Source organism: Lipophrys pholis (genome assembly GCF_963383615.2).
Source record: "Lipophrys pholis genome assembly, chromosome: 19".
In the NCBI taxonomy this organism is placed as follows: Eukaryota; Metazoa; Chordata; class Actinopteri; order Blenniiformes; family Blenniidae; genus Lipophrys; species Lipophrys pholis.
In genome coordinates, this window is record NC_137647.1 from 4,855,186 (window position 1) to 4,867,024 (window position 11,839).

The 11,839-nt window shown below is 45.9% G+C and overlaps 1 protein-coding gene across 1 annotated transcript; it reads right to left on the reverse strand.

Moving 5' to 3' along the window:
• Positions 1-878: 878 nt before the first annotated feature.
• rad23aa (RAD23 homolog A, nucleotide excision repair protein a) lies at positions 879-11,617 on the reverse strand. Its single transcript, XM_080488565.1, has 9 exons — positions 11,351-11,617; positions 6,776-6,937; positions 6,458-6,696; positions 5,996-6,039; positions 5,263-5,390; positions 4,032-4,122; positions 3,036-3,166; positions 2,781-2,942; positions 879-2,627 (listed from the first exon to the last, which is right to left on the reverse strand). The coding sequence occupies exons 1-9, from the start codon at positions 11,414-11,416 to the stop codon at positions 2,514-2,516; spliced, it is 1,137 nt and encodes a 378-aa protein (XP_080344691.1). The 5' UTR covers positions 11,417-11,617; the 3' UTR covers positions 879-2,513.
• Between the last annotated feature and the right edge of the window lie 222 nt (positions 11,618-11,839).

An 11,839-nucleotide genomic window follows, 5' to 3' on the forward strand; every position in this document is an offset into this window, starting at 1 on the left:
TTTTTTAACACATTTCATTGTATTTAATAAGCTTTAAAACTTATCTTGTAAATTCAGATTTAGAAATTCAGGTAAATTTTAGTTCATATTTTAGCTCAGAGTTTAAACTACTTGGAGCTACTTTCAGTAAAACAAAATTTTTTTTTTATCTTGGATCAAGTAAAAATAAATCAACTTGTTTCCACGTCCATCTGAAAATAATTTGCAGGATTAAAGATCAAAATCTTAAATGAGAGCTCGATGTGAATACGAGTGAGACAATCCACTCATTTAAAAAAACAGAAAAAAAAACCACCACCACAGGATTTAAGACAATGAAACGGTAGAACAAGATTAAGCATCCTTCCATCTAAGCTTTTATTAGCACTCAGGTTCAGGCAGATCAGTTTGCAGCTTCTCAGATTATTTTCCCTTTTCCCCCCATTACTTGTGATTAAGGTACTTGAACCCCCCCCCCCCACTGCCACCTGGAGAGGACACGCCGTCTTTCCCCTATGAGAGAACCTACGAGTGCCGGTCTGCCTCCCAACCAGCAAACACTTGGAGGCCGTCATGCGACGGTGCAGTAAGGTAGACGTTCCGCCTCGATCTGGATCTTATTTACCAGCATCAAACTTACTGCAGTGATCCCATTTCTGGACCCGAAGCGTAAAAGTTGAGTGAAAGCAGCTTTTAGAAAGCATGAGAAGTTTATCTATACAGCCCGAACACGTCAGTGTGGAACCCCAGAACTGAAAGGCCTCGTGTACGCCACATTTTTAAGTGAAGACAGAAAACTTGCGTTGGGTTTTGGGTGTCCGTTTCCACGACAACGGCGCTCGGAGACACTGAAAACACAACTTTCTGAAAACGCCCGGGCTCCGTCTCCCAGTCAGGGATGGGACATTTATGCGATTTTTACGATTCCGATTCCTTTTTTTTTTTTTTTTTTATTCTGCTTAACGATTCTGTTCATCGATTCTCATTTGGAAATTAAACCTGCTGTTAATTCTGCCGAGTTGAGATTCACTCCGGAGCGGATCGTAAATGCCACAATCGGCTACCGAATGCTGCGTTTGCAAATATTTCTGCATGTTTTTCCTCCCTTTGATGAAATATACACTTGGCAAGTTGCCCTGTTGTCATCCTCTCTCGTGAAACTTTTCCAGCGTTTGCGCCACGTTTCAGTTCTCAAGAATAAACGGCACCCACTAGTGGCCAAAACGTGCTGGCGACATCGTTTTCGCCGTTTGACGTTTCCGCGCCTACGCAAAAAAACTTCTCTGAAACTTGAAAACGCCGTCGCCGAAACGGAGCCTGAATGGAAATCGCGTTCAGGAACCTGTGTGCGCGAATGTGGAGTTTTCTCCGGGCAGAACTTTCAGAATCATCTGCCAATACGTTTTTGCTAGAAGGACCTAAAGTGCGGGGATCACATGACTTTGGTTGTGTAGTTTTGAAGCGTGTGGTTGTAGATTCTTAATGTGAATTTCAAAAACCGACCCACGCCGCAGCTCGGAAGCCCGACAGACAGGATTTCGACAGGTAACGTTAATTAGCACCAGCAGCTATCAACATATACAAAAAAAAAAAAAAAACACTAACAAAAGTTTTGGTGGCCTAAACAGGCAGGCACGGTGCTTCAGGGACTCCGAGTGGACAGGTGAGGATGATATGTGAAAACATTTGGATTCCCCACATTAAAGTAGAGAAGAGAAAGAAAGGGGCGGCACGCTTCTTTTTCTGCCAGTTTCATTCTTACATACGTGAGGCTCATACACAAAGCAGTTACACACATACACACTCTTGATAATGTGGTGGAGGTGCGGCGAGGAGCGAGCGCGCCTCCGTACAACCCGCCTACAGCATGAACAGAACTTTTAGAGGATGCGAGATTGGATTACGTTTATTTGTTTCATGGTTGTTGATTTTTTTCTTTCTCTCTCCTGTCGGCTCAACTGTTGTCGCATCGGTCTGCACAGGCATACGTGGACACGTACTCACACACGCACTCCCGCTGGCCCCTCCCCCTCCCGGTCGCGCCCCACCCCCAGTTTCCCCTAAATGTTCACAAAGCGGCGTCTAAAATCAAATGATAGAATCTCCCCTGAACAAACCCCACACATTCCATTGGAATTCACGTGGATTTTTTTTCGTAATTCTTCCACAATTTTTTTTTTTTTTTCCTTCTTCGCACAACCTCCCACCCGCCCCTCCCCCGATTTCCATCAAGCCTGGCCTTCCTGCACACAACCTCCACCTCTTGTGTACTTGGAACCCTTTAAACCCCGTCTCCCACCTCCTACCCCCGCCACCCCCTGCGCCTCCTCCTCCGGGTCGGGTCGAGATGAGGTTGGTAGCTGTACAGTAAAATCTGGGGGAGGGGGGGGGGGGGGGTGCAGTCTTTTATGCTGAGCTGAGGAAAGGGGGAGGAAAGTGGGGGGGGGGGGGGGGGGGGGAGGAGGAGGAGGAGGTGGGACAGGAGGAGAGGGGGAGAGGGAGCAGGAAAGTGGCGGGCGATCCGTCCCGCCCGCTCAGTCGTCTTCCAGTCCCTGGTTGAGGAGAAAGTTGGCCGCCAGGTTCTCGTTCTTCTCGCAGGCGAAGTAGGCCTGGATGACCAGCGCCTCGGGGAACCCCAACGCTTTTAACTGCGACAGACGACAGGCCTTCAATACCACAAGTTCCTGATACGTGTGTGTGTGTGTGTGTGTGTGTGTGTGTGTGTGTGTGTGTGTGTGTGTGTGTGTGTGTGTGTGTGCGTGTGCGTGTGTGTGCGTGCGTCACCCTCTCGCTCCGCTCACCCTCTCGATGGCTTCCTTCTCCTGAGGTGTGACCTGGATGTAATTGACGGGCGCGCCCTCCTCCCCCGCCGCCCCCATCTCCCCGACCTCCGGCACGTCGCCGCCCTCGCCCACCGGCTCGTTCAGCATCTGGATGAATCGCTCCTGATGCTCGCTGATTTGCTGCGGGGGTGAGAAACGTCACGGTTACGTCAGTGCGGCGGAGGAAGGCGGCGAGCGGGGTTTTCGGGGTCGATTGCGCGCGAGCGCCGTCACCTGGAGCAGCTGCGGGTTCTCGCGGCCGAGCTGCTGCAGCAGCGCCGGGAGCAGCGCCGGGTTCTGCTGGATGGCCTGTCGCATGTGCAGGAACTGGGGCTGAGTGCGCAGGAATGCAAGTGGGTTCTCTCCTGAACAAAGAACGTTCCGTTAGGTACCGAGAGCTGCGGAACACCAAACTGAGACAAACACCAAAAGTTATATATGACGGCGACGTTCAATTTTCTTTTCCTATAAAAAAAGGAGGAAAAGTTCAATGACTCATTAATAAATCTGAAGTTTTCTACAAAACGTTTTTTGGTAAAAACTATTTTTCGCCGAAAAAATGTAATATATCGTCTTTAGTATCCAGTTACGAGGTGTTGGATCCAGAATTAAACAACTTTTAGGTGAAGTCTGGGGAGAATCTGGAGATTCTGACACTATAGTAAATTGTATTCATATTTAATCCAGGGGTTACATTTATGTTTTTTTGTTTTCTTTAAACAAATATGACACTTTGGTTCACACTTCTAACCTCATAAAGAGTTTTTAATGCTTGATTTTTTTGATTAGTTGTGGGATTTACACTCAACATCTCAGAATTTAAAGCAAGAAACATTTTTCAATTCAAAACTCTTTTTGGTGGATTAATAAATTAAATCTTCTTATATATATATAGCTCTAAAGTTTTATTTTAACAGTAGAAGTAATGTTAGTTGGGGCGTCTGTGCCCGTGGCTACATGTTTAGCATAAAGACAGATCTCTACGCGGGTCCTGATAAACAAACTAACTGATGGTGAACAAGTTTGACAACAGTTTGTCGCGGCATGTGGCAGAGATGCACTCGGCTCCTATTGAGTCACAGTGAGTCAGATATTTACCGTCTGCCCTTTCGAAGCAGCCGCATTTCTAAATGTCTTAGGTAAGTGAGTGACTCGATAGGAGACGGGAGAGAAAGAGTGAGAGACGAGCTCATGCTGCTGCTGCTGCTGCTGCTGTTTTGGGTGTCGTACCTTCTGCTAGGGGCGGGGCTTCTGTGGGGCCAGATGCGGGAGCCTGCGCTGGGGGGGGGTTGCTCTCCTGCACCGGGCTGCTGGGGATCCCCTGGAACACAAGACGGCCGTCAGTCACACCGGAAATAGTCACTTCACGTCAGAAGTTTCCGTTTCCCTTCCAGAAAGGTTTTGTGTTTACGCGGCGACATTTTGAAAACGATGTCCGTTTCTACGGAAACTGTGGGAATGCTGAAAACAATGTAGTTAGCATGTCGGGCCACTAGAGGGTGCCGTTTGTTGTTGTAATCAACCACACACGTGTACAGGGAACAATATGCAATAAACATTAACAACGGGAGGACACGGACAATCGTATGGACAGACGACCCAGTCGGATTGTTATTACAGAGACTCTCCACCAGAAAACGGAACGTTTTCAAAGTTGCAATGCAGATTTCATTTAAAAACATTGTGGTGTAAACGAGGCCTTCGAGATTGGATTTTCTCATCTCGGCTCCCCGAATGACGTCCTGATGATGCAGAGGAACAATTTCCTGATATTCCTTCCCTATATTTCAATGTGCTCCACGGTTTCCTCTCTCGTGTCGACACCCTCACTGTTCATTTACATGATGCTCAAACAGCACAGTAGTTCCTCATCAGATTCTGGTCTGTTTTCATCCTGGAAAGCTGAGTGGAGTTTCTGATGACTCATGCTGCACCGGGGGACGTTCACTCACTCCGCCTCGGAGAGAAACGCAGCTCTGCGAGTCTCCTTGGCATCACACGGAGGCCTGGATTAAAGCGCGGCGGCAGATAAATGTGACAAAATGTAAGAATCTTAGACCAAAGTAGAGTTCGTGTTTATAATAGACTGATGTAGGAATCAGGATTATTAGAGGCATGGCCGCAGAGTTCCTCAGGCCTTGTTCACACGACGACATTTCAGGTTTTTGCGTTTTCATTTCAGAAGAGTTTCATGTTTACACGGCAACAGCAGAAATACGGAACACAGTGTAGTTATCGTGTTGGGCCACTAGTGGGTGCTGTTGTTTGTTTGTTGTAATGAAACGCATCCGCTCAGAGTTTAATACGCTGTAAACATTAATAATGGAGGGGGTGTGTGTGTGTGTGTGTGTGTGTGTGTGTGTGTGTGTGTGTGTGTGTGTGTGTGTGTGTGTGTGTGTGTGTGTGTGTGTGTGTGTGTGTGTGTGTGTGTGTGTGTGTGTGTGTGTGTGTGACGACGTACAGTGAGCAGGTACTCCACGGCTCTGTGGGGGTTGTGGTAGCTGGCCCGTAGCGCGGCCACCACCCTCTCCCTCTCGTAGCCCATGGACATGATCTCCGTCAGCATCACTTCGTACTCGGCGCCGGTCACTGAAAGCGACAGGCGGCCGGTTAGTGGCAGGCTCCGCCCCACAATGTCCCGTCACAGCTTCAGTCCCCACACAACAAGAGCGTCATGTCACAAGTTTCCTCGTGGGAAAACAATCTGAATGTGATTTTGAAAGTAACACTGAATCTACTATCGGTGACTCACATGTTAAGTCAATTTCTGATCCAGCTTGAAAACAGATTAAAACAGAAATTAGTCGACTGTGTTTCAGACATATTTACGGTTCAGTTATTCAATGTGTGATTTCTGTGCGGATCAATCTTTCTATGCAGACTGTAACGTGGCCTAAAGGACTAAACTGGAGGCTTAAATAGCAACGCAACGCCTCTCCAGATCCTTCTGGGTGCGTATGACTCGACCACACGGGAATCCCCATACAACAAGGTACGGCTTGCTTTTATCACACTCTAATAATAGAAACAGTGTGTGTTTGCACTGCAGCCTTGTAAAGTCCTCAACCTACAACGGGAATGACATCTGACAGAGGAGGATTTACACCATCAGGTAGCAGAGTTGGGGGGCTTCTACTGTACTTGTCTGCATAGGTCATGTGAACCATGTAAATAAGGAGGCATGCGTTACCTACCCAGCGCCGAGGAGGCATCCAAGCCCTGACCCCCACCACTGGAGCTGCCAAACAATCAGACCAAGCAGTTTAATGGTACAAGTCAGTACAATCCTCACTATTGGGGGGGGAAAAAAACCAAAGAAAAAAAAAACACATGAAGTAAAGCAGCAGGTTTTGTGTGTAGGAGTCGTTCTGTCTTGCTAATTGCTATTAGCACGCAGTCTCCACACTCGCATATATTACACTCCGGTTCTGCTCCTGATGTCTCTAAAAAAGCTGTGCAGATGTAGATTACAGCTGAAATTTGCTCATTTTGAGGTTTTATCTGGTAGATTTGGTTTTTTTTTTCTAGTAGCAAGTAGCTTTTCCACCATCAGTTTTCCTGGATTCACGCTACGCTGATTGAAAGCAGTTCAGCTTCAATGTTTTAGGATAATAATAGTATGTTAATTATCATTCCAGCTGTCAGGCCGGCTGTACCTGGCTGGCTGTTGTGGTTCTGTGGCTGCGGCGCTCGGCTCCTGTTTGCCCTCCTCGGGAGGTATGGGGACAGCTGCTGGGGTCGGGGTCGGGGTAGGGGCTGAAGCTGGAGCCGGGTTCGTGGTCGGGGCAGCTGTCGACGTGGAGCCGGAGTCCTGTACAGGGGGCTTGGGGGCTTCTGACACCGGCGGCGAGGCTGCAGCAGCAGTAGCAGCAGCACCAGCAGCAGCAGGTTTAGCCTGGTATGGGTTCGCAAAAAAAAAAAGCAGGTTATGTTGGAGTAAAACCTCGAAGGGAAGCTTCAGGGCAGGATCTCACCTTAGACACCATGACTACAACAAAATTCTTCTCGTCTATTTTGTAGTCTTTAATTGGCGTGTCATCTTGCAAGATTTTCCCGGCGTATATCAGCTTCTGGCCAGATACTGGAAAGTTGTCTTTTCCTCTTTCTGCTTCTATCTTCTCTTTCAAGGCCTTCACCTGAAACGTAAAAGAGGAGTCATCGGCTTTGGCCACCAGACACACACGATCCTCCCGCTGCCCTCGCATCAGGGCCGTCCAGTCTGAACTCCTGTCGTTTTCCCCCTCAGCCTGAATTAATTCACGTGTTTCCTTTTTCCTCGTCTGATTTCTGAATGTACGCGACCGAACTGGCCAAAGTTTCTCTAGAAGTAAACACGTTTTATACAGACACCTTTTTTTTTGCATTTTCGTTTCTGAAATGTTTGGCATCTACACGGCAACGGTGAAAAACAATGAATGTAGTACGTAGGTGCAGTCGGAGCGTTGTTGGGAAAGTTCCACCTTGGGAGCAGTTTTGAAAAAAAGTTTCGTTTTCAGCCACTCCCGAGCACGGTCGCGTAAACGAACTCCCAAAACACAACTCAAGTTTTGCGTCTTCACTTGAAAACGTCGAGCAGCGACTGTGTGGTAGAAACTGTCACGCCAATGTAAGAGAGAGAATGTGTGTGGGTGAATGACCTTGCCCAATGGCAAACTGTCAAGAAATTAAAAATTTTTAGCAACGGTACTTCTCACCACATAGGGAGTGTGCACTTCCTGTAACTTATCGTAACATTTGATTTGTTCTGTCATGATGTGTTCCGTTTCATGATCAGAACCCAGCTACAGCTTCAGGTGCTTCATGGTTGCGGACAGGGATTAAAAAAAAAACGAGGGAATTCAACATACCTAACTTTTTCTTTTAGTGCTTCAGGTCAAAGATCCAAAGCTGTTTAATTACATAAACTTTGTTCGAGAGGAAACAATAACAGCCGGGGGTAATTTCCATCAAATTGAAAGCTGAAGTTCAGATGAAGTTCGAACAATCTTCTTCAGGAGTCGCCAACCAGCTTCACTGCCTCCATGAATCTTATCCGAGGTTTTCCTCCTGTACTCTCTGGCAGCTCCATCACCCTTTCATCCGATAAATCCATCATTCCGCTGCTAATCTGTTCAGCCTCAATCTTAGAAATAATAGAATCGGCTCTAACAGCGTAATAAATGTTTACACCTGTTTGATCCGGATTAAAAACTAAAAGTGTTAAGTATGGAGAGGCACCTTGAATCATAATTCCAATTCCACGTAAAGGTAAAATATGTACCACATGACTGACACCCCCCCACCCCAATGTCGTCAAGGAAACATGAAGCTCCAGCCTGGAAGTTCAGCGTTTGCTCTGGGAATAGATCTTTAGAAGCTCTCAGCAGGTAAAAATCCCCCAATAACCAAACGAGCACCTTGTTAGCATTTAGCTCCCACACAGGGTTGTTTTGTAGCAGATATACGTCCCAGCAGCTGCTCAGCATGCGTTTCCTTCACATCTTCCGGCCCAGTGTTAAAAAAAATAATAATTAAACAACAACAGTGGGAGTGTGAAGTGAACCTGGATGTGAGCGTGAGATCTTTTTCTTTGTTTTCCCCAACAAGTGAGAACTCTACCGACGATTGTTAAACTTCAAACGTTCAACAAGCCTTTCCTCTTTCTTCTGCAAATAACCGAGATAGTGAACCGGACAAATCAAATGAAATCAGGTGACTTTATTCATTCCAGCCAGGGCAGTTCAGTTTAGCAGTCTAACTCGGCAATGAAAATTAAATAAATGATCAAGCGTGACCAAGAACACTGCATGGACATGAGTGGACAGTGTGTGAACAGAGGCACAATCAAAAGAACGTACAAAATATTGACATTATAAAACCACGAGGGAGGAAGACGCATCGTCTGTGACCTCAAAGTTCCCAAGACCGAGAAACTTCCTTCAGCTCACCGGAGAGATTCAGGCCTCGTTCAGAAGACGATTCAGGTGAAGACGCACCGCTTTGTGGTTTCGTTTCAGGAAAGTTTCATATTTACACAGCAACTTTTTGAAAAGGAGTTTTCACTAAATAATACCTAAATAAACATATAGTTTGTTTTCATTTTCTTTATGCACACAAAGTTTAGTTTTGGTTTTTTTTTAAAGCACAACTAAAATAGCTAAAATGAGGGGAAACATTGCTAAAACGACTTTAAATAAATAATCCTAAAATGACTAGGATTTCTAAAAGATAAAAGCTTAAAATTGGGGGAACAAAAAACACACAAGACTGATTTTGGTTAATTGTTTTCAATCAGAATTATAATGTTGAAACTTCTAAAATCAGATACAGAAACAGATGAAAATATTATGAAACGTTGACCATTCTAACTTGTATTTGAAACTTTATAAATGCCACATAAAGAGATGTTTATGTTCATATATCAAAACTAAATGAAACTTTAGAAGATATGTTTGTCTCATTTTAAAGGTTCAATGTGTTTTGTGGCTCCACTTAAATTTGATTTGTTGGAAAAACGACTCTTTTGGTCATAAAGGTTGCAGAGATAGACTTTGACACCCTGAGTTAAGAAGCTTGTTGAAGGCTGTCATCACAAATATGAATGATTTCACATGCAATGGCATGGAATACTTAACAAATCGAGGGAATCTTATCATTTAAAGCTGAACTGGATCACATTCGGAGCCGGATGAGTCACACTGACATACGTGAAAGCATCATTTTTGCATTTTGGTTCTAGAAAAGTTTCACAATCGCACGTTTTGAAAATGATCGCCCTGAATATGCTGCTGTTTGCTTGTCATTAGTTTACGTTGTTACTGGGAACAAAACAATGTAAACAAGCTCCTTTAAACTGTCTGATACGCCCACTCTGTCTCCACTTGTGATCCAGATGACATCGTTATCCTCCAACTGGAATCCTCTATTGTTATTGATCCACTCACACGTGTGCAGAAGAAGTATTGACTGTGCTCGTAGAGCATGTTTCAGAAAAGTTGTACTTTGGAAGCAGTTTGCAGAACGTTTTTGTGTGAATAAAGAGCAAAAATAAAAGCGTTGTTTTGTCTTGAAAATGTTGTAAATGAGGACTGGAGATATCCTGTTGGCAATTATGTACTGGTTGTTAAAACTAGTAGGAATGCACCGATACCACTTTTTTGAAGTACTAACCTTTAGCTACCCGCCGAGTACCGATGTGAGTACTTGTTAAATGTCATTAATACGCAGACGATACGCCAAGGCTATGTGTTGCCCAGCCTCCGCGATGCTGATGGATGACGTCACGTTGTACTTGCCATGTGGTATCTGGGAGCTTTTTACGAGTACTCCGTGCGGTATCGGACTCGAAACTGGTATTGGTGCATCTCTACTTCAAACTAAATCAATTTGGTCTCTGTGATCACTAAAGATCTTGTTGTCCAGTCTGGATCTTGTCATTGTGTTTCCTTCCAGACTTCATGAAGCCAATAAGATGAATGGATATGCACAGATTGTTCTCCTCCAGCTCCTCAAAAGATACTCGAGACGTTTTCAAGGCTCGAAGTGATCTAACCTCTCCGCTGGGTCACAGCCCGACCTCGAACACTCTCCGACGTTCTCCTACACCTATGAAGCAAAGCCACTAAACAATCTGATGTTGGAAGACGCCTGTGGGAGCAGTGCCATCTCATTCCTGGAGCCGGAGGTGAGGGTGGGGACGCATATCGATTCTGTATGACCCGCTCTCATCTTATTCACCCCGGCAGTAAATCAAATCTAAATATGTTCAATGGGTTTATCTGAGGTACTTTCTTATGATCACGTTATCATTTTGAACACAATGAAGAAAGATTGAACATATTTTAAGACTCCTATCTTATCTTTAGAAACAGAATACCATCCAAACTATGATTTTTCTTTTATCTGAAGCAGCCAAATGTGATATAGATGATTGACATTCAGGTGTTTGTGCCAGTGTGTGTGCTAATTAATGTCACTCCAGGTTGCAGCATAAAAGTTGGCAGCCCTGAACTGCATGGTCATGAAACGATCCCCGGACGCCGGCAGCAGGTAATAATTGATGGTAATGAACAGAATTAATTAAGTGAAGCTCGATCCTTTACATTTGTCCTCGCACCTTGAAGATGAGAGCATGCTAATACCTCCCCGGCTAATTGGCAGTGTCATTAGTGTTAGCATTAGCAGCGAGGCTGTGGCAGACAGCTCGGCACCGTCATGAACGGGGGAGAAAATATGTTTTAAACCACGTGCGGTGTTGCTTGCGGGTCTTATCCGCCTGATAGCTGCGACAGAAACTTGAAACGAAGCTTTGCAGCCGCGTCGCGATGACTTTGATAATTAGCTGCTAGGCTAGTAGCCTGCTAGCATTAACCAAGTCGGCTCCCGTTTGTTGTTTATCCGTTTCGCGTGCGCTTTGTGGCTCCTCGCGCGTGCGGTTTCGGGTCAGGCTTTCACGCGCGCCCTGCAGATAGACGCTCCCGCGCTCGTGGCGTGAAGTGAAGCTGGCGGCGTCCAGACGCGACGAGCTAACGCACAGCTATCCGGGAGCTAGTTAGCCGTTAGCCACTCACCGTTTGTTCGGGGTCTATCTCGACCTGAATCGTCTGCTGCTGCAGAGTTTTCAGCGTGATCTGCATGGTGCCGGCGTCAGACGGGCTTCGAGTGGAGAAAAAGCTGCTCGCTGGGCGCTTAATGTGTCTGGAGAGTAGGCGTTTCGGGTAAGATAACAACTAGCCGAGAAATGTGTGTATCCATGAGCGCTCAGCAAATCGCCATCTTTGGTGAGGAGTATGTTGGAAGCTCGGCTGCGAGCGACGAGATCTCGTCCGGTTCTGCGCGACTGTGACTCTTCCAAACCTGCCAAATTCACCCGGTGACTCTTCAAAACCTGCTAAGTTCAGCTCATTAGTCCTCAAAACCTTAAATTCTTCAAGTGACTCCTCAAAAGCTGCCAAATTCACTTCATAGCCTGCAACAGTAAAAGCGGTGACACGTGAAATCCTGCAAACTTCACCTCAAAACCTGCAAAATTCACCCGGTGACTATTCAAAACCTGCAAA